The 21740-nt window shown below is 54.3% G+C and overlaps 2 protein-coding genes across 11 annotated transcripts in view; one reads left to right on the forward strand and one right to left on the reverse strand.

Annotated features, from left to right (window-relative positions):
* Window positions 1-16941, forward strand: Ltbp3 (latent transforming growth factor beta binding protein 3). Of its 8 annotated transcripts, none has more exons than XM_039092642.2 (28): window positions 1-1344; window positions 4101-4430; window positions 4583-4785; window positions 4963-5068; window positions 5294-5386; window positions 5552-5674; window positions 6048-6206; window positions 6303-6488; window positions 7042-7058; window positions 7132-7204; window positions 7355-7453; window positions 9235-9360; window positions 9490-9621; window positions 9717-9845; window positions 10067-10189; window positions 10325-10447; window positions 12029-12151; window positions 12356-12475; window positions 13941-14069; window positions 14304-14471; window positions 14609-14692; window positions 14945-15073; window positions 15158-15343; window positions 15429-15569; window positions 15705-15866; window positions 15942-16022; window positions 16107-16241; window positions 16342-16935. In XM_039092642.2, exons 1-28 carry the CDS (start codon window positions 1023-1025, stop codon window positions 16491-16493), a joined length of 3954 nt encoding a protein of 1317 aa, XP_038948570.1. In that variant the 5' UTR covers window positions 1-1022; the 3' UTR covers window positions 16494-16935. The 8 variants fall into 8 exon arrangements, with proteins under 8 accessions (XP_038948570.1, XP_063131715.1, XP_038948572.1 ...); XM_063275645.1 differs by having other exon boundaries at window positions 16110-16241; XM_039092644.2 differs by having other exon boundaries at window positions 15158-15295.
* Scyl1 (SCY1 like pseudokinase 1) overlaps window positions 16837-21740 on the reverse strand; it is a 14088-nt gene continuing 9184 nt past the window's right edge. For 2 of the 3 annotated variants that reach the window (NM_001011938.2, XM_063286864.1), the window contains 9 exons: window positions 20030-20185; window positions 18961-19149; window positions 18768-18843; window positions 18360-18524; window positions 18016-18158; window positions 17645-17716; window positions 17349-17555; window positions 17209-17269; window positions 16837-17108 (listed from right to left, as the gene is read on the reverse strand). In NM_001011938.2, coding sequence (NP_001011938.1) covers window positions 16984-17108; window positions 17209-17269; window positions 17349-17555; window positions 17645-17716; window positions 18016-18158; window positions 18360-18524; window positions 18768-18843; window positions 18961-19149; window positions 20030-20185 — 1194 coding nt within the window. In that variant the 3' untranslated portion in view covers window positions 16837-16983. The remainder of the gene's footprint in view (window positions 17109-17208; window positions 17270-17348; window positions 17556-17644; window positions 17717-18015; window positions 18159-18359; window positions 18525-18767; window positions 18844-18960; window positions 19150-20029; window positions 20186-21740) is intronic. The other variant, XM_006230749.5, reaches the window with a different exon arrangement.

Below are 21740 nucleotides of genomic sequence, written 5' to 3' on the forward strand. Positions count from 1 at the left end.
GGCAGGGTGGGCACCAGGAAGCCCTCTAAAAGGGGTGGGGTGTGTGGCATTGGCAGGGAAGTCAGATTTCTAGCTTTGTTCTTTCTGCTCTTCTTCTGGATCCTACAGGCTTCTTCCAGGGACCTCAGTGAACCTTGGCCAGAAGGTGCTCTCTCCTGCTTAAATCGTTTCCTTCAAGGGGAAGGCAGGACCAGAAATAACTTCCCATGACTTCAGGGCTTGGAGGACCCCTACGTGTACAAATGCCAATGGGCAAAAGTTAACAGACCTCTGGTCCTCTGAGCAAGGCTCACATGCCTTAGTTTCCCCATTTTGACCGGGTGGGAAAGTAACTGGCTGGGAAGGTGTACGCAGGCCTCTGCACCCGCCTGGAGGAATTTGATGGGGCAGGCCCGCGAGTCCCCAGGTGAGGATTCTTCTGGAAAGGACCCAGCTCAGTTCCTGCGCGGGGCGGGCACCTGAGGAACTACCCCCATTCCAGCCGGCGCCTTCCCTGCCGCACATCGTCGCTTCTCCGGGCAGCAGCGAAAGACGCGTGAACCAGAAGGAAAAAAAGAGAGAGGGAGAAAAAAAAAGTGTCTCCCTGGCCCGGGGCCAGCGTCCCAGCCCCCCTCGCCGCCGGCGCGCTCCAGCCAGGGAAAACAACTGCTCACTTCTCCCTGCGTCCTCCCCGCGCGCTCCCTGCTTCCCGGCGGCCGCGGGAGAGGAGCCCGGCCAGGGGGAGGCGCGGAGCGGGCTGGCCGCCCGGCCTTCCTCTCCCCTCGCTCCTCCTCTCCGCCTCCACTTGCTCCGGCCTCCTCGCTCCGGCCTCAGTTCTCCCGGCCAGGGAACTTTCTTCGCTCTCCCCTCAGTGCAGCTTCCATCGCTCTCCCTCGCAACCGAGATCCCGGCCGCTCCTGCTGTCCCCTCCCTGCCCTTGGCTTCTGGCCCCGCTCAGCCCTCTGCAGCCCTCTCCCGGGCTCCCAACACTCGATCCCCTGCTCGGGCTCCACCCCCGATCTCCGAGGGTCGTGCGGCCCCGGATGCCCGGGCCCCGAGGGGCTGCCCGCGGCCTGGCCCCTGCGATGCGCCAGGCGGGGGCATCGGGGCTGCTGGCGCTACTGCTGCTGGCGCTGCTGGGCCCCGGCGGCGGGGCGGAGGGGGGGCCGGCCGGCGAGCGGGGCACAGGCGGGGGCGGGGCGCTGGCCCGCGAACGCTTCAAGGTGGTCTTTGCGCCGGTGATCTGCAAGCGGACCTGTCTGAAGGGCCAGTGTCGGGACAGCTGTCAGCAGGGCTCCAATATGACGCTCATCGGAGAGAACGGCCACAGCACCGACACGCTCACCGGTTCTGGCTTCCGCGTGGGTGAGGGCCAGGGGCTCTGGCTGGGGACTTAGGGGAGGGCAGGCAATAGCACCAGGCAGGAAACAGAGTGGAACACTGGCATAAGAGATGGGAAGCTGGGATACAGCGATCGATCGCAGGGTCTTGAGAGGCTGCAGCCCTTGGAAAACAGAGTGAGGGGCTGTATGGAAGCTTGGACTTTTAAGTATTGGATAAGGGTTGAGGCTTAAGCTGGGGTCCCGGATGACACAGGATTCCTGAGAGGTGCTCAGTTCTAAGAGGGAGCATACAAGGGGTTGGACAGATGAGAGCAAGGGTAGGAAGTCGTGCAGAGCTGGGTAAATATGCCCCCCATACAGAATTCTTTTGAAACTGCCTCAAGTTTGGCCCGGTGGAAGAAGACACCTGTGTTCTCAGGAAGGCGGAGCTAGGGTCGAGACTGGAATGAAGGAGTTAGCTATTGGCAAAATCTGAGGGGGAAAGAAAGGCTTTGAGGCCTAAGAAGTAGGGTACTAAATAGTGGTACAGGCCTGCTGGTGGGGGTCATTTGGGTCCTCAATCAGCTAGTCTGTTCCCTACATCACTCATAAGTTCCAAACATCTGAAAGGCCCTCAGAGCTGCCCACACCCCAAGACTGAGGGCCTCCTGGTCAACCTAGAGCCCACCCCTTCCTTTAGCATCTCTCTAAAGAGAAGGCCTGGTGCTCAAGACTCCTCCCCTGGGGCCCTGTGGGCTAGGCAGGGGGAGGTGTCCCAGTGGTAATTACCCTCCTGGACAGGGTAATTAGGCCGTGCCCAGGATGGTACCAGGAAAACAGCCCCTCTCACACGTTCTCATGTTCACTCACAGCTCCAGACCCAAGGGCGCTCGATCTCTCTCTCTCTCTCTCTCTCTCTCTCTCTCTCTCTCTCTCTCTCTCTGTGTGTGTGTGTGTGTGTATACATGCACAGGCTTTGGCATGGCACGATGTGACTAGCTCGTGCTCTGTGTGTTTCGGGTGTGTGTCTACAGTCACTGTCTGGGAGTGTTTACACAGCGAGCCCATAGTATTTGTGTCAGAATGAGTGTGTATGTGTGACAGGATGACTGTGCATGTGAGTGTATGCATGCCCAGCCTCTCGGGCCCCCTGCCTGACCATCCTGTGCAGGCTCCTGTCTCTGTCCATGCTGCCCACATCCCCCAGGCTCTGTGCCCGGGCCACAGTGGGAGGATGTCACTGAGAGGTCATACTCTCACCACGATGGGTGACTCACTGGAAAGCAGGAAGAAGAGGATTCTGCCTCCTCTGGCCCAGGACACACCTCTGTTGCCCTTGAGGCCTGGTCTCCAGAGACTAGACAGGATAGGATAGGCTAGTCTGGGATGCTCTTCCCACCCTCATGATCAGAAATGGGTCAGGGCTGCCCCTGTGAGTGTCCAGGGAAATAGCACAGCCACCTACCCTCCCGAGAAAGTGGAGTGTCCTTAGAACAAGCAAGAGAGGAGCTGTGGTTGGAACTCAGGGACCTCCTTTGGGACACAGAGCTGAGGACCACCACACTGTGCCCTGGAAAATGCCCTTTATATTGGGAGAAGCAAATATGACTACAACTCTGGAAAGTGCCAGCCAAGCCGGGCAGAGGGTGGGGAATGGGAAAACCTCCTTTCTGGGAGAGACACTGGACCCTAAATGGCCAGATCTGGACCATGAAGCAACTAGCAAGAACTAAAGGAACGGATAGAGGTACAGCCAACGGATGGAGACGCTGGCACACTGGTAGGAGGTAGCTAGGTCCTGCGCCAGGGGTGTGCAGGAGACAAACAGAGGGAGTTGGAGTAAAAGAAGGTTCTGGAACATGGCCTCAAATGTTCAGACAGGGAGCAGAGCAGTAAGATGAGGGAAGGGGTAGGGTTGTTTTTTTTTTTTTTTTTTTTTTTTCTAGAACTTTGCCTGAGGCAGGTTTCTCTAGTCATGATGGGACTGTGGACAGTTGGGCAGAGGTCCTGAGTGAGACCGGAGATGGGTTTAAGGGACACTGTAGAGACTGCAATTATATGCTAGGGTCGGTCACCTGTGGCTGAACAGCCAAGAATTCCCAGGGGTAAGCCCAGGCAGATAGAAGTCCTGAGTTCTGTCAGTGTCCTGGGCTAGACCCTGGTTTGGTTAGACATGGTGTGCCATTGGCAGCTGCATGAACTAGGGTTGATGGCAAGATGAAGGTTGAATATGAGGATGGGCTAGGGGAGAAACTTGAGGCCTGAACTAAGGGGAGAGCATTAGTTGTTGCTTCTGTACACTCTGTTCCACACTGGGGTAAGCATCTGTATAGACATTGCCTGCTCCAGGCAACGTTACCAGCATAGAGGAGGCCCAGGTGCCTGAGAAGGGGAAGTAAATTCTCAGAGACATAAGGGCATATGGCCAGGAGTTAAGCCTGGAATTTAAGATTCCACAATCCGTCGTGGAGAGAAAGGTTTTGGGGACCTACAGAAGGCCATTCATGCCTACCTATTAACTGATTGGTTCTTTAGATGTCAGCATTTTTAGTTCTCTGTAAACTCCAAATATTAACCTTATCATGGAAAATAGCTGTCAAAGGCTGTCTGTCTCCCACCTCCTGGGCTCTCTTCTGTTATTTTTCTTTTGCTTTTCAGGGTCATGTGTGTGACCTATTATCAAAGTCAGGTTCCCCATAGGGCAGAGCTAGGGTGGCAAGGAAGCCTGAATAGTGAGTCAGGTCGTGGGTGATGATGGCCTGAAGAGAAACCAGGCTCTGACCCCTGTCTCCTCCCTAGTGGTGTGCCCTCTACCCTGCATGAACGGTGGCCAGTGCTCCTCCCGAAACCAGTGCCTGTGTCCCCCGGATTTCACGGGGCGCTTCTGCCAGGTGCCTGCCGCAGGAACTGGAGCCGGCACCGGCAGTTCAGGCCCCGGACTGGCCCGGACCGGAGCCATGTCCACAGGCCCGCTGCCGCCCCTTGTCCCAGAAGGAGAGTCTGTGGCTAGCAAACACGCCATTTATGCGGTGCAGGTGATCGCAGATCCTCCCGGGCCGGGGGAGGGTCCTCCTGCACAACATGCAGCCTTCTTGGTGCCCCTGGGGCCAGGACAAATCTCAGCAGAAGGTACTAGGAGACTGGGAAACCCGGGGGGTGCTTAAATGGGCGGGTAATAAGGGTGGTCGGATCGGGGCGCGGGCCAGGCCCTGGAGGAGCTCAGCGTCGCGACCCTCCAGAAGCGGGACAGCCCTGAGGCCACCGCGCCCCGCCCCCCCCAGTGCAGGCTCCGCCCCCTGTGGTGAACGTGCGTGTCCATCACCCTCCTGAAGCTTCCGTTCAGGTGCACCGCATCGAGGGGCCGAATGCTGAAGGTCCAGCCTCCTCCCAGCACCTGCTGCCGCATCCCAAGCCCCCGCACCCGAGGCCACCCACCCAAAAACCACTGGGCCGCTGCTTCCAGGACACACTGCCCAAGCAGCCTGTGAGTAAAACCACAACTCCAAAGGAACAGTCATTCTATTTCAGGGTCACCTGAGTCACATCATGACCGCATACAATTGAGTGTCACAGGTTGGGGCTGGAAAAAGAAAGGGGCCTCAGGAGGGAGGCAAGTTGAGGCGAGCCACTCGGTGATTCCTCTCCACATCCCTTCCTCCAGTGTGGCAGCAACCCTTTGCCCGGCCTCACCAAGCAGGAAGATTGCTGCGGTAGCATCGGTACTGCCTGGGGACAAAGCAAGTGTCACAAGTGCCCACAGCTTCAGTGTGAGTGCCTGGCTCAATGAAGTGTCCCCCACAGGGTGGCCCAGCTATCTTTCTCCCATCCCTGCTATGGGAATCTCCCCTCCCCCCCCCAGTGCAGGCTCCGCCCCCAAATTTGGTGGTGAACCCACGAAATCCTCTGTCTCTTCTCCAAAGCCCTCATTTCTCTCCTGCAGAACCACAGTGTTTCCCCGTCTTGTTGCTATTGTGTCTGCCCTTTCTCTGCAGATACAGGGGTGCAGAAGCCAGGACCTGTACGTGGGGAGGTGGGTGCTGACTGCCCCCAGGGCTACAAGAGGCTCAACAGCACCCACTGCCAGGGTATGGTCAGCTGGAGAGTCTGTGGGCTGTAGGGTGGGTCAGTGGTCATGGGGGTGTCCCAAGGTGTCAGAGAAACGGTCTGATGAAGGCAGAACCCTCAAGTGCTTGGAGCAGCTTGCTGCTACCTTATGGCCCCAGCTACAAGAATCAAACTGCTTATCACAGACATCAACGAATGTGTGATGCCCGGCATGTGTCGCCATGGTGACTGTCTCAACAACCCTGGCTCTTACCGCTGTGTCTGCCCGCCTGGTCATAGCCTGGGTCCCTCGCGCACACAGTGCATTGGTGAGACTTGGGTCCTGTGAATTCACAAGGCTGGATGGGAAGGACAGGGCTTCAAGCAGAGTCACGAGGTCAGGGCGGGTTAAGGGTTGGTAGCAGAAAGGACAAGACGCAGAGCAGATAGGGGTCAGTGGTGTGAGGTCAGAGATCATGGAGGTCAGAGGAGGAAGTCAGCGTCCTGTACATCACTGTTTTGGTGAGAAGAACAGATGGAATTCAGAGCCACTCTAATCAGGAGTCGGGGGTCACAGAGGTCTGGGGTCACAGAGGTCAGGGCCAAGAGTTGACAGAATGGAGAAGCAGGGAGCGTCTGAAGCAACTGGGCAGACGGACATGGGTGATGCTCAGGTCCCGCCCTCTGCTCCCACCCCTGCAGCCGACAAACCAGAGGAGAAGAGCCTGTGTTTCCGCCTCGTGAGCACTGAGCATCAGTGCCAGCACCCACTGACCACACGCCTCACACGCCAGCTCTGCTGCTGCAGTGTGGGTAAAGCCTGGGGCGCCCGGTGCCAGCGCTGCCCAGCAGATGGTACAGGTGAGGCAGAGGCACAGTGCATGGCGTGGGGTGGGGACATGGGCTGTGTACCTGTCCAGGAGTTCACTTGCTGTGGTGTCTACATCTTGACCACAGCAGCCTTCAAGGAGATCTGCCCGGCTGGGAAAGGGTACCATATCCTCACCTCCCACCAGACCCTCACCATCCAGGGTGAAAGTGATTTCTCCCTCTTCCTGCACCCTGATGGGCCACCCAAACCCCAGCAGCTTCCTGAAAGCCCCAGCCGAGCACCAGCACTCGAGGACACAGAGGAAGAGAGAGGTCTGGCTTGATCCAAAGGCTCCAGATCTACAGATAAGACCCCTGGGCTAACTTCTTAAGGCAGTGGTTCTCACCCTGTGGGTCGGGCCCTCCTGGGGGGTCACATATCAGATATCCTGCCTATCAGATATTTACATTAAGATCCATAACAGTAACAAATTAGAGTTATGAAGTAGCGATTAGATAATTTTATGGCGGGGGGGGGCATCACCACAGCATGAGGAAGTGTAGTAAAGGCGGGAAGGTTGAGAACTACTGTTCTAACATTTAAATCCCTAGGCCGAACCACGGACACCCTCCTCCCCCAGGCCTTACCCTCTCACCCTCACCCTCTCACTATCTGACTTGGCCTATCACCTTCTAGGCTGGCACTGTACAATTCCCTGCCCTCTAGGCAATGGCTACTAAGCAAAAGTACCCTAATCTCAGGATCTAAGCTTTGACCCTTGACCCAAAGGCATGACTTTTGAACTCTCAGAGACCTACCCTAGCTATACACCTTGATCCTTGACCTCCCATTCTGACATAAATAATGTTCCTTCTTCTCTTTTAGGAGTGACCTTGGACCCAGTAAGTATGGGAGCCCAGGGGGAGGGATAGGGAGACAAAGGAGGCAAGGAGGCTTATATTGCTATAACCACAGCCAGTGAGCGAGGAGCGATCGGTGCAACAGAGCCACCCCACTACCACCACCTCACCTGCCCGGCCTTACCCAGGTGAGCAGAGGCACTGCAAATGGGGGCCAAACCACTGGGAGGTGTGTGCTTGTAGAGGGTGTAACAGTGAGGACTGGGTGGCAAAGCTTTGGTGTAGCCTACAGGAGGTAGGAGCCTTGCTTTCTGAAAAGCCCCTGCTTCTGCCCACAGAGCTGATCTCTCGCCCCTCCCCACCTACCTTCCACCGATTCCTGCCAGACTTGCCCCCATCCCGAAGTGCGGTGGAGATCGCCCCCACTCAGGTCACAGGTAAGGCCTGCCAGCAGGGCCACATCCTGAATAGGCTACACATCCAGCTTAGCTTTCCTCCTTCCAACACTCCGTAAACTAACAGGCTAGCACTTGCCCAGAACTTGGAGCTGGGGAAGGTCCAGTGATCAGGAGAGGGGTCGCTTTGCTTTCCAGTGGGCCTGTTAGTGTGATGGCCAGCTCAATTGAGAGTCTTCATCATTCAACTTATATTTATTGAGCACCTACCATGTGTCTCCCAAATAAATCCCAACCAAAGCAAACAGATTGAGCTTGGTGTGGTGGCTCGCACCTGTAATCACAATACTCAGGAAGTGAAGGCAGAAGGATTGCCTAGAGTTCAAGGTCAGCCTGGGCCATGGTGTGAGACCTGCAAAATAGAGCAATAATTAAAGTCTATCATGTCTCATAAATGTTACTCGAAAAGGTGTCAGGAAGTCAGGGAAGGCTGAAGATTGTAACAGTAGCAATCGTACAAGGAGAGGTTGTAGGGTGTGTGTGTGTGTGTGTGTGTGTGTGTGTGTGTGTGTGTGTGTTTAAGATTGCTAGACATTCAAGTGAAGTGGGGAGGGGAGGGACGTGCAGATTCAGAAAAAGAACATTCCAGGGAGGTTAAGTCTGGGCAAAGGTGTAAGAAGTATGAATCATTGGTGGAGGAGGGAGAAACCACAGAGAAGCAGGGGAAGCTACTTCATGGAGCCGCCATAACAGGCTCGGGGTTGATGCCAAAGATGAGAAGCATCTGCAAGGACTTGCGTGTCAGAATTGCCAACACAGACTGAGCAGTCTCTCTGCCAGGCTCTATGTGATTACCTTCACTGACTAAGCATCAGTGTGCTCTCTTACTCTGAAGGGAAGTGCTTGCCTTGGTTTCCAGATGAGAACTGCCGGGTTCAGAGAGGTTTAGCAATTTGTCCCAGGTCACAGAGAAGCCAGAAGGAACCTATGTCGTAGGGACTCCAAGGCCACAGTTATTGACCCTGACTGAAACCCTGAACCTAGATGAGCTCCTAGATGAGGGGCGCAAGTGGATTGTGGGAATGTGGAGGACAAGGTGCCTGGGAGGGGAGCAAGGAAGCCTATGGACAGCACAGCAGGCAGAGAGCAGCGCCCATCCAGGCCCACTGGTCAGGTGGATTTTGGCAACGCTGAGTTTAGCATCACCCTGGGCTTTGTGGAAAAGATGGGGACCAAAGGGAAGAGGAGGAAATGGAGCTTATGACCCAGAGGACAAGCAGAGCTGGACACAGTGCTGGCCCAAGTTGGGTTCCTAGGAACTAACTGGTGTCTGTCTTGGGAGGGGAGACAGTCAACCATTGGAAAATGGAAGATGCAGGTCCTTGGAGCAAAGGGTATTGAAGTCATTGGCTAGAAGATATTAATAAACCTGAAGCCACAGGAGACTGGCAAGAATGTTGTCTCAGAGACTCTTGGGAAAGAGTATTAAGAACATAGGGCACTTAGCTGTTGTGGTTTGATTTGAGGTGACAGGGGTCGGGCTCTTAGAATGCTAGGTAGGAATGGAAATAATGAAGGTGGCAGGGATGACAAAGACACCAGAGTCCTATTTGGAGACTTTCTGGAACAATGGCATTAGTATTACTTGAAATAATTACTAGGAACTCCTAGGATTTAAATACCCATGTGCAGAAGCCAGAGGTCACTGTGTGACCAAGCTTTCCTAGTCAGTAGGGCTGGTGTGCCAGCATCTGTCTCTGGGGGTGTGGCAGAAAACACGCATTCCCTGATCAGTCCCTTGACCGGATACCCTCGTGCCACAGAGACCGATGAGTGCCGATTGAACCAGAACATCTGTGGCCATGGACAGTGTGTGCCTGGCCCCTCGGATTACTCCTGCCACTGCAACCCGGGCTACCGGTCACATCCACAGCACCGATATTGTGTTGGTGAGCAGGGGTGGAGGGTTTAGGGGGTGTAGTGTGTGTGTGGACAGGGATTGGCTGGGGAGGAGCCCGAGAGCCACTGCCGTGGCTCACTACTTGCCTTTGATGTCCCTCACCTACTGATCCTTCCAGATGTGAACGAGTGTGAGGCAGAGCCCTGCGGTCCCGGGAGAGGCATCTGCATGAACACTGGTGGCTCCTATAATTGTCACTGCAACCGAGGCTACCGCCTCCACGTGGGTGCAGGGGGCCGCTCGTGCGTGGGTGAGCGCCACCAGCCCTTGGCTAACCCGGGTATACTGGGTGGGACCAGCTCCTACTGCCCGCCCCACGCCCCATCGCACCCTATCTTTGCTCAGACCTAAACGAGTGCGCCAAGCCTCATCTGTGTGGTGACGGTGGCTTCTGCATCAACTTTCCTGGTCACTACAAATGCAACTGCTATCCTGGCTACCGGCTCAAGACCTCACGACCACCCGTTTGCGAAGGTGGGTTACCCTCCAGACCAAAGCAGGCATCACAGCTGTCCCTTAGGATGGGAACAAGAGGCCTGCACCTATCTCTGATCCTCTCAGGCTGGGGTCAGGGAAGCTAAAACTGGTCCATTTTGCCTTGATTTGTGACGGAGGGAGGCCCTGTCGAGGACTAAGAGCACTGGACCAGCTATGTTGTCCCCAAACTTGTCCTCGTCCTTTTCTCTTCCATGCAGACATCGACGAATGTCGCGACCCTAGCACCTGCCCTGATGGCAAATGTGAAAACAAACCTGGCAGCTTCAAGTGCATCGCCTGCCAGCCTGGCTATCGCAGCCAGGGGGGCGGAGCCTGTCGTGGTGAGAGCGGATCTGGCTCCACGTGGAGGGCGGGCCTCCAGAGAGTAGAGTTCCGCCCCTAGCCCTGCAGAGGGGAGTCTCACCCCAACTGTTTGTAAGCTGGGCACAGTCTGATACTGGGGTTCTTCCCTGCAGATATCAACGAATGCTCCGAGGGGAGCCCCTGCTCTCCTGGATGGTGTGAGAACCTCCCGGGCTCTTACCGTTGCACGTGTGCCCAGGGATACGAGCCCGCACTGGATGGCCTCAGTTGCATAGGTGAGCTCCCGCATGCTGGGCAGGCTAGCACTCTCATTCACAGAAGTTAGAGAATGGGGGTAGCTGGTGGGGGACCAATTCTGCTGTCTACTGAGGCTTAACGTTTTACGGGAAGCAGCTGAACCTTGAATTTTTTTTTAATATATGAATGCTTTGCCTGAATGAGTGCATGTGTATCGTGTACATACCTAGTGTCTTCAGAAACCAAAAAAGAGGACCAGATCATCTAGAACTGGGGTTACTGACCTCGGTGAACTCCTAAGTGGGTATGTACTGTGTAAGAGCAGTAAATGACCTTAACTATTGAACCAACTTTTGTCTCTTAAGAGATGAGGCTTGAAACTTTAGTTTGGGAAGCTTGATAATTTGAAGGGAAAGAAGATATCATTGTCCTTGTCCTTGTAATGTTTTAAGTACCAAAAACTAGACAAGATGCTAGAATTCAGACAAGTTGGGAAACTTGACAAATTTGTGGACTAGCAGAGACACAGGCCTGAAGGAAGGAGGCTTGCGTTCTCTAAAGGACGGTAGGAAGTAGCGAGCAGAGAAGAATCAGAGAGCAGCGTACTTAATGGGTGGATGGGGTGAGGGTAGCGGCTTGGGACAGCCATAAGATGCCTCGATGGTAGGACAAACTGGCCAAATGTCAAGGTCAGGGAAAGAGGGGAGTTTGATTCAGTGACTCCATGTGTGGTTCTGTTTTTTGGGATAGGGTCCCTGGGATTGGACTCCCCCTTCTTTGATTTTTATTTGTTTATTTTATATATGTGAGTACACTGTCGCTGTCTTCAGACACACCAGAAGAGGGCATCTGATCCCAATACAGATGGTTGTGACCCACCATGTGTTTGCATGGAATTGAACGGGATTGGACCCCTTTAAAAGGGAAGTTTGGGGGGCTGGGGATTTAGCTCAGTGGTAGAGCGCTTACCTAGGAAGTACAAGGCCCTGGGTTCGGTCCCCAGCTCCGGAAAAAAAGAACCAAAAAAAAAAAAAAAAAAAAGGGAAGTTTGGGAGCCCCTTCATGCTAGATAAGTCAGTAGGACGGTCCGATTGGGTCTCTCAGTCAGAAATGCCAGAGGCTGACCACTGTAGGTTAGGAGTCTTGAACCAGACATCTCCCTGTGAAACTCTGGTTTGTGGACTATGGGGGCTACGGAAAGGTGAGTCGAGCCTACTTAGCCAAGGAGACAGAGTTGGATAGAAGAGTGTCTAGCAGAGCCTCTCGGCACCAATGCTAGGGAAGGCGGAGTAGATGAAAGGGCATCAGGAGATTCGAGTAAAGGCATGGTAGCATTAGTGGAAGGTGGCTGGGCTTTCAAAGTACCACTTGAGAAGCTAAAGAACTCTAACCAGTCTAGCAAGAGTACCTCTTATTTGGTGAGTGTGGATGAAGGGTGGGAAGACATGAGCTCTTTAGCATCAAGTATGGCCATGGGATCCTGGGAACAGTTGGCATGGACACCCATGCATGGTTTTTATGTGTGGGCAGGATGAAAGCCCCATAGGGCAGTGGGAAAACAGTAACAGAAGCCTGAGACCACACAGCCTGGTCCCCTGACACTCCTCTGTGTCCCGCAGACATGGATGAGTGTGAGACCGGGAACATATGCCACGATGGCATCTGCACGAACACACCAGGCTCCTTCCAGTGTCAGTGCCTCTCTGGCTATCATCTGTCAAGGGACCGGAGCCATTGTGAGGGTGAGGGATCCTAGAGCCTGGGCGCTGGCCTGCTCCTACCTACCCCAGGATCTCTACTGCCCAGGTCCAGTCCCCATCCAGATCCCAGTTGTGACATGAGGGTGTGGGAGTGACCCAAGGGTCTCGGAGTAGGGAACTCAGATAACTCCAGGCTATGTGTATGGGGTCAACCCAGGAAATTCTCCAAACCCTAATCTCCTACAGACATTGATGAATGTGACTTCCCCGCGGCCTGCATTGGGGGTGACTGCATCAATACCAATGGTTCCTACCGATGTCTTTGTCCCCAAGGCCATCGGCTGGTGGGAGGCAGGAAGTGCCAAGGTAAGAGGAGTTGGCAGAAGGCTTCTGAAAGGAGCAGTAGGGCAGTGTATTTGACACGCTGTAGCTTTTCTGTATCTATTTGACACACTGAGGCTTTTCTGTTACCTATTTGACACACTGTAGCTTTTCTGTATCTATTTGACACACTGAGGCTTTTCTGTTACCTATTTGACACACTGTAGCTTTTCTGTATCTATTTGACACACTGTAGCTTTTCTGTATCTATTTGACACACTGTAGCTTTTCTGTATCTATTTGACACACTGAGGCTTTTCTGTTACCTATTTGACACACTGTAGCTTTTCTGTATCTATTTGACACACTGTTGCTTTTCTGTAGTCTTTGTATCCCTCCATTCCTCCATCAATCCATCTAACTGGTTCACCAGTGCATTTGTTCTCTGACAAGGATCACCCTGCTGGCCGCAGTGTTTCTGTGTTCCTTGTTTTTACTTTTTGTGCATGTGTGGTTGCCTGAATCATGTCTGTGAACCACATGCACACATCTCTGTGGAGGCCAGAAGGGGGCGTTGGAGCTACAGATGGTTGTGAGTGGACGTGTGGGTGCTGGGTCATCTGGAAGAGCAGCCAGTGCTCATAAAGGCAGAGCCACCTCTCCAGCCCCTCCGCTCAGCCCCTTACAGATGTGACAGTCTGACCCATCAACTGCCTGACCTCTATGTACATTCATCACCATGTGATACCTGCATCCCTGTCTGCCAAGTGGTGTACTAGGTATTTCAGCAATGAACTGGGGCCCTAGATTGGAAAGCGGGCCTCAGGTTCAGGGTGAGGGTACCCAGAAGTTAATTAAAGGGAGTTGACTGTAGAGTTGAGATTTGAATCATAAGGAGTCTTTCAGCAGGGGCTCTGGGAGGGAAGAGCTCTCTCAGTAAGGAACTCTGGGTGGGAAGGAGTCTCTCTGGGTGGGAAGGGGTCTCTAAGTAGGGGGTTGTGGGTAGGAAGGGGGTCTCTGGGTGCGAAGGGTCTCTCTGGGTGGGGTTCTACTCCATGAACAGGAGTTGCAAATTACTCAGTGTGTTTTTAGAGTGGTGGGGACAACTCTAACTTGAGCAAAAATTTGGGAGGAATGAAAGTGTGGAGCCAAGTTTGATAACATGTATCTGCCATCCCAGCAACACAGGAAGCTGAGACAGGAGGATAGCAAGCAACAGACATTGCCTCAAGGAATGGCAAAACTGAAAGGTAGTGGGAGATGAGCAGGAAGGTCTGCAAATGTCAGCTGAGGGTCAGAAGCTCATTCCAGTGCCAGGGGGACCTTAGGGTTTACACAGGCTGACAGCGGTGTCACAAACCTCCCCACACAGATGGGTCCAAGGGGACTTCTGTGGTATGCACAGGTTCTGAGCCTGTGTAAGGGCTTTAGACACACCCCAGGGAAAGAGGGGCTGGGTCTCTCCACAGCCGAGCTTGCCCTTGCTTCCTGGTCTCCTTGCACCTCCTAGATATAGATGAGTGCAGCCAGGACCCAGGCCTGTGCCTGCCCCACGGGGCCTGCGAGAATCTCCAGGGCTCCTATGTCTGTGTCTGCGATGAGGGTTTCACACTCACCCAGGACCAGCATGGATGTGAGGGTGAGTACACTCCCTTGGTAACCCTTGGAGCTACAGCTGGCTTGGAGGTGTGCCCCAGTTCCACCCTTTTGAATTCCTGAAACAGGAAGAAATCCTCTTTGCTTGGGAGAAGTGGGTGGGGCTAGACAAGGAGGGCCAGGGCAAGTAAAGGCCAGAGTACGTGCAGTTTTGGGGTACAGTAGACAGGGCCAAAGCTACTACCTCCATGAATTTGAACTGTCACCCTCTCTCCAGAGGTGGAGCAGCCCCACCACAAGAAGGAATGCTACCTTAACTTTGATGACACAGTGTTCTGTGACAGTGTATTGGCTACCAATGTCACCCAGCAGGAGTGTTGTTGCTCTCTGGGGGCCGGCTGGGGAGACCATTGTGAAATCTATCCCTGTCCAGTCTACAGCTCAGGTAAGAGGGATACACCCACTCCTTCCCAGAGCTCCCTTTTATTCATCCCGCTGGGTGGATGGGAGGGAAAGGAGGAGAGAGCAGATGTGTGGTTTGTGTGCTCAGCCTTGCTTTTCCTTCCCTCCCTCACCCTGCAGCTGAATTTCACAGCCTGTGTCCTGATGGAAAGGGCTACACTCAAGACAACAACATCGTGAACTATGGCATTCCAGCCCACCGTGGTAAGCTCTGACCTGGCACCTCCTTGCTTCTTCCTTTACAATTTGGCTTGGTTTAAGGGTGCTGGTTGGCTACCACTCACTGGGTAAACTCCACCCCTTACACCAGCTTGGTTCCAATAATCCCCACCAGAAACCCTGTCTTAGGTTCAACTTTCCCAATATGCCCCACCCATGAGTCTCAGCAAAGGGGCCCAGTAAACTTCCAGGTAAAGGAGAGGCCACTGGGCACTCACGTTTCCCTTGGTTATACAGACATCGACGAATGCATATTGTTTGGGGCAGAGATCTGTAAGGAGGGCAAGTGCGTGAATACGCAACCCGGCTACGAGTGCTACTGCAAGCAGGGCTTCTATTACGACGGCAACCTGCTGGAGTGCGTGGGTGAGCACACCTGCAAGTGGTGTTCCTGGGGAAGCAGCCTAAGCCAGGCCCGCTCCTGTTACCAGCCCTTCTTTCTCTCCGCAGATGTGGATGAGTGCTTGGATGAGTCCAACTGCAGGAACGGAGTGTGTGAGAACACACGCGGAGGCTACCGCTGCGCCTGCACACCGCCCGCAGAGTACAGCCCCGCGCAGCGCCAGTGTCTGAGCCCGGAGGAGATGGGTGAGGCCCGGGGGATCAGTGCGGGGAGCAGAGCCCAGGAGGAGATGGGTGAGGCCCGGGGGATCAGTGCGGGGAGCAGAGCCCAGGCTGAATTGTGATCACCACCTCCACCAACCCCCTCCATGTCCCATAGACATGGATGAGTGCCAGGATCCGGCTGCTTGCCGCCCTGGCCGCTGCGTCAACCTCCCGGGCTCCTACCGCTGCGAGTGTCACCCGCCCTGGGTGCCCGGGTCCTCCGGCCGCGACTGCCAGCTCCCCGAGAGCCAGGCGGGTGAGGGCGACATTCGTCCTGGGCCGATTTTGAGTCCTGTCAGGGTGGAGCCCCCGGGCCACAGCCGGCAGCTGGGACGGGACAACAGTGGGTAGTCCCTACCTCCCTCCTCTTGATGTGGGTCCTGTTCCACAGAGCATGGCCCAGAGCGACGAGAAGTATGCTGGGGCCAGCGCGGAGAGGACGGCATGTGTATGGGGCCCCTGGCGGGACCTGCCCTCACTTTCGATGACTGTTGCTGCCGCCAGGGCCGTGGCTGGGGTACCCAGTGCAGACCGTGCCCGCCGCGTGGCACTGGTGAGCTACCCCAGAGGGACTAGAGGTAGGGTGCAGGGGTACAACAGGGTTTGCTGACTCTGTACCCACTTCCAGGGTCCCAGTGCCCGACTTCACAGAGTGAGAGCAATTCTTTCTGGGATACAAGTCCCCTGCTACTGGGGAAGTCTCCACGAGGTAAGTGAGGCCAAGGGAGCAGAGGTGTGGATTAGAGGCCATCAGTGGGAGCCCATGGTGATATCTGCATTCCTCTGGCCCAAGTAGATGAGGACAGCTCGGAAGAGGATTCAGATGAGTGCCGCTGTGTGAGTGGCCGCTGTGTGCCACGGCCAGGAGGGGCAGTATGTGAATGTCCTGGGGGCTTTCAGCTGGACGCCTCCCGTGCCCGCTGCGTGGGTGAGCAAGATGTTAGGGACAGAAGGGCAGAGTCAGTGGGGGTTAGAGTGCACCACAGTGGGACTTAACCCAAGCCTGCGTCTGCTATGCCACCTTGCAGACATTGATGAGTGCCGAGAGCTGAACCAGCGCGGGCTGCTGTGCAAGAGTGAGCGGTGTGTGAACACCAGTGGCTCCTTCCGCTGTGTCTGCAAAGCTGGCTTCACCCGCAGCCGCCCTCACGGTGCCTGTGTGCCTCAGCGGCGCCGCTGATGCAGTCTTAGCCCACACCTCAGTGATCATCCGTCGAGGGTACTCTCCACTGAAAGTGGAGACAAGAACATCCTTTGCTTCTGACCAAATGAGAGCATGGACCCAAGGACCCTTCTGGGCCCACAGAGCTCCTGCCCACACCCCAAAACCAAGGGTGCTCCTGTCTGCAGAGTGCTGTCTGCTTTCCTCCCTGAGGATGATTTCTAGAAACTTCCAAGTCAGATCTGCCCCTTTAATTTACTCTTGGCTTTCAAGGCAAATTGATATTCACATCCAAAGCTGGTTGGGACGGCAGCACCAAGACCTACTGCTTGGGCAGGTTAGGCTGAGCTGGAACCCAGGATGTGAAATAGAATTTATTGTGGCTCTGATTATGTACACTAGATGTGCCTGACCTGCTGACCAGGCTGACATGGTTTGTACAATAAATACATCCTCCGGGCCTGCTTTCCAGTGGTTGGAAATGCCCAGGGGTCTGGGGGTAGGGTTGTCAGTCCAGCTTCCGGGCTCCCAGCTTCATGGGCCCCTTGGTGGCCTTTTTCTCCGCCCGCTTGGCTTCCATTTCTCTTCTCCTTTCCTCTCGCTTTTTTCGGGCTAGCTCTGCCTTCACCTGCCCTGGGATCAGGAAGGAAAGGATGAGTGTGTGGCAGCCTCAGCTCTCCGGTCCCACACCTGCGCTACCCAGGCCCATCAGCTCCTCTTGGGAAACACTCACTGCTTTCAGCCTCCAAGCCTTCCCAGTTGTCCTCACCCCAGGAGTCTGGGTCTGGCCTGGGCTGAAAAGGAAAATGCAGGCTGCAGTGGGGTCAATGCCCAGCACAGTGTACTCCAAACCGTGCTCTAGTGAGCCAGTACCTGGGTGCTGGGACGAACAGACAGGGCAGCAAAGGGGTCACCCTTGTCACTGGGCTCTGCACCACCCCAGTTATACTCGCTGGCTAGCCGGGTTCCTTCTGGGGGTGGCTCCACAGAACTGGGTTCCTGCCAGCCCTGGTCCCAGGAGCCCTCAACTTCCCAGCTGCTCCAGTGTGAGTCCAGAGATTTGTGGTCTGAATGGCTGACCTGTGTGTGAACAGTAGGAAAGACAGGTAGGCCAGGTAGAGTAAATGACCAAACAGTGCTCCCTACAGTCCCCGCCTGACCCTGCCCACCTGTCCAGCTCGATTCCCTTGGCCCTTGGTGCTCCAGTCATCCTGCTGCGCCAACACAGACTCGGCTTCCTGCTGCAGGGTAAGAAGGAGAAATGCATGACCAGCAATGTTCTCAACCCCCAAGAGGCCAAGTACAGTGAGCCCTCCTGGCCATGGCTCTGCCCTTTGGGTTTTTACTGGTTTTGAGACCTACCAGCCCTCTCTTCTCTGACCTAGCTCTAGGGACCCTGAAGTTGAATAGAGGCTCAGTGGCTGTTGCTGACCTCTCATGACCATCCACAGAGCTCCCCTACCAGGATGCCACACAGATGAGGGCGGGCCCAATTCTAGTCTGGGCCTTGAGCTGGTGAGGCCTCCTCTGCCCTGCTTACCTCCAAGCTGCCCCAGTCCTCATCATCCCATCTGTCGGCAGTGGCGCTGTCTTCTGCAGCGTCCTTGTCTTCTTCCTGTGTTTCCCGGTGGCCTGAGGTCGCAGGGGTGGCAGAGGCAGGGGCTGGAGCTGGAGCAGGGTCTCCTAGGAAACAGGGTTCTCGGGTAAAGTGGTTAACAGGAAAGGAGTGAAAGGAGAAGGGGTATCATGAGGCCCAAAGAGTGACCAGACAGTGCCCCATGCCTATGTCTCTGTTCCTGAAGCAGGGGAGCCTGACAATAGCCCTCAGCCCTCAGCCCTCAGCCCTCAGCCCTCAGCCACTGATGCGGCGAGCCCTGGACTCACCCTCTGGCACTGGTCTCTGGGGCACAGCGGCCTCAGACGGCACAGGTGTGGGGTGTGTTCGGATCAGCTTGGAGGTGAGAGATGACACCCCGGTCACAGCCCAGCCTGCCCAGCTGGCTGCAGCTCCTCCTGTTCCAGGGCTGGATGCTGCATGGACGTCCTTCTCTGGACAGTGAGAGATACACAAGTATGGGCTTCTGCTGAGATGACAAAAGGGTCAGCTCTGCTACAGTGGTGCACGGCAAACCCTCCCTGGCCTTGCCTAGTCCTCCTCCTATCTACGCAACATCTATGGTGACTCACTGGGGTTCTCCAGCTTCCAGATGCCCCCATGGGGTAGGACACACCAGGGGACAGACAGTAAAAGACACGGCAAAGTGAACGAGAGCCTGAGTGTGGGCCACTCACCTATTTCTGCCAACTGGGTAGGATCCTCCGACACAGACTCTAATTTGGACAGGAAGCTTCGAATGGTCTTAAAGGCCTATGGAGTAGCAAGAGGCCAAGCTGGGTGCTCCAGCAATCCCAACGCACGGTCAGGTCTCTGGGAGACTGAATATCTCCAAGCTCAGCCCCCAGGTCTACCCTGGCTATGCCTTACCTGGTCCCGCACAGATTTTTCAGGGTCTACAGTAAGGCCGCAGAGCACAGGCAGGATCTTATGGGCACAGTCATCCATTGAGTAGAGATTGTGTGTAGCAGCGAAGCCCAGGACACCCGCAACCCGGGATGGTGCAAATGGGTCCTTAGTGGCCCGGCTGAAGGCAGAGGTGAGGACCCTGTGTCTAGTCTGAAAGCCCGGATGGATAGGGAAAGGATACTTGAATATACAGAAGCAACAAGCAGCCCCAAGCTACCAGACCTCACTTTCCAGGCAGGAGCCAAGGCCTAAAAATACAAATCTATCAATCTCAAATTTAAGAAAAGATTTTATGTTGAGCAAAGGTGGTGCACACCTTTAATCCCAGCACTCATGAGGGAGAGACAGGTGGTTCTCTGTGAGTCTGAGGCCAGCCTGGTCTACACAGCTGGTCCTAGGACAGTGAGGGCTGATACACAGAAAAACCCTATCTCAAAAAACCAAAAACTTAAAACAAAAAAAGGGAAGAGAACTTACCTACGGTGTGGGCCTAGGTTTCTCTTGGATCACTGGAATCCACACTGCCTCAAGGTGTACACAGCAGCGGCCTGAGGCCGAGTGTGCCCCTCTCTTCTTCCCTAGCTGCTGACCTACTCAATCACTAGATTTTGTTTATTTATTTTTGAGACAGAGTCTCCCTATGTTATGTAGCTCTGGCTGTTGTCAAACTGACTCCGTAGATCAGGCTGGCCTCAAACTCAGAGATCCACCCACCCTCTGCCTCCCAAGTGCTGGGACTAGAGGCATGTGTCACCATGCCCAGCTTTCATTCAGTCTTATTAACTGGCCAGGCCTGGCAGAAGTTCAAGTGTTGTGTAAAGACATGGAGTCATGGGTTCAGAACCCAGACCTACCCCCTTGAAGGCCAGCTGTGATCTAACCTACAGCTAACTCCATCTCAAGAAGCCCAAGCATTAGGCCTAAAGATGCTCAGGACTAATGATGCTCTGGGACAGTGAGGACCCAGGCACACAGGCTTTGTCGCCCAAGAGGAGACTGCCACCCTTCCACAGCTCTACAGGACACTCACACTAGCACTGAGGTAGGAGCCGATTTTGCCCAAGCAGACCGTGGTGTTGCAGCGGATGGGACCCTGGTCGTCCTTGGCTTGCAGCCTTGCGAAGTGCTTCAGCAGCTCCACATTGAGGTTGGTCTCACTCAGCTTTGGGGCCAAGAGCAGCATGGACTGTAGAGTAGAGGGGATGGAGGGTCCTGTGAGCCAGTGCAGGAATGGACTCCTGGGAGAATGTGCAGGCCGCTAGTGGGCTGTCAGAGCTGTCTAGCTCAGCCCCGTCCCAGCTAGCATATTAAAAAAGGGAGTCCTGGGCTGGGGAGATGGCTCAGCGGCTAAGAGCACTGACTGCTCTTCCAGAGGTCCCGAGTTCAATTCCCAGCAACCACATGCTGGCTCACAACCATCCATAATGGGATCCGATGTCCCCTTCAGGTGTGTCTGAAGACAGCAACAGTGTACTCATATACATGGAATAAATAAAATAAATCTTTAAAAATAAAAGGGAGGGAGTCCCCTATTCCCAACTTCCTTTTAGGACAAGACCACAGAAGCCTGCCTGCATTCTACCCCATTCAAACTTACATACCAACACACTGTGACACCCACTCTGCCAAACTGGTTTATTCAGGTTGAGGTCACTGATGACCTCCTAAATCAAAGTTAAAATCAAATCCTAAATTTGATTTTTAATTTAACTTTATTTTGTAGCCAAGGCCATCCTTGAATTTCCAATCCTCTTGCTTCAACCTCCTCAATGCTAGGATTTGAGGCATGTACCACCATGCCTAGACTCAGCCATTAAATTTATTTACTTATTTTTCAAATTGCTAAATGTAATGGCTGTTCTAGGTTCCTTTCAGTTGCTGTAATAAACACTTTAACCAAAAGCAACTTGGGAAGCAAAAGGTTTGTCTTATCTTATAGCTACCAGGTCATAATCCGTCATGGACAGCAGTCATGACAAGACAAGGCAAGAACCTGAGGGCAGAAGCCAGGCATGGTAACCAAGCCTATAATCCCAGCACTTAAGAGGCAGAGGCAGGTTTATATCCATGAGTTCAAGTCCAACCTGGTCCACACAATGAGTTCCAGGACAGCCAGAGCTATATAAAGAGATCACATCTTAAATAGCCAAGTGGGGCAGTGGGATAGAGTACAGAGGCAGGAAGCAGGAGGTCCTGCATGCTTCTGGGACCAGCCATTCAGGGATGGCCAAGCCATCTGGAATAAATGAGAAATAAGACAATGCCGCACAGTCAATCTGACCCAGGCCAGTTTGAATTTTGAGCTTCCCTCTTTCTAGATGACTCCAGACTGATAATAAAATGAACCAGAACAAGGGCCCGTTTACCACTACCCCAACCCTAAGGGAGAGTTTTGATACCCCCAAGTTCTTTCCACACCTTTAAGCTTTTGTTCAGTTCTGCCCCAACCTGGGTGAATGCTCGTCTTACTGAGATCTGGGTGGTCAGAGACCTCAAAGTGCACTCCAGCTTCTTTTGTATCTAAGACTCCTGCCCTTTCAGCTCTCTCCCTGCGTGGCTTGCACGCCCTGATGTTTGATCTGCAATGCTCACATACAGCGAAGGCTGGGCTGCTTCTGCGCAGTGATGCTCCCGGGCAATGCCTGATCCCGAGCGCTCTAGCCTCACCAGTCAATCCACTGTTGCGTTCAGAATTTGTTGGTTGTTGGGAGATGATGGAAGCTATGGAAGTGAGCCTTGTT

Source organism: Rattus norvegicus, chromosome 1, assembly GCF_036323735.1.
Source record: "Rattus norvegicus strain BN/NHsdMcwi chromosome 1, GRCr8, whole genome shotgun sequence".
NCBI classification, from domain to species: Eukaryota; Metazoa; Chordata; class Mammalia; order Rodentia; family Muridae; genus Rattus; species Rattus norvegicus.

Bases quoted from the DNA above. Each gene is read 5' to 3' on its own strand.
- Ltbp3 (XM_039092642.2), top strand. From the start codon at position 1,023: ATGCCCGGGCCCCGAGGGGCTGCCCGCGGCCTGGCCCCTGCGATGCGC. The intron at 7,205-7,354 runs GTGAGCAGAGGC...TTCTGCCCACAG, and splicing joins ACCTGCCCGGCCTTACCCAG to AGCTGATCTCTCGCCCCTCC. The intron at 9,622-9,716 runs GTGAGCGCCACC...ATCTTTGCTCAG, and splicing joins AGGGGGCCGCTCGTGCGTGG to ACCTAAACGAGTGCGCCAAG.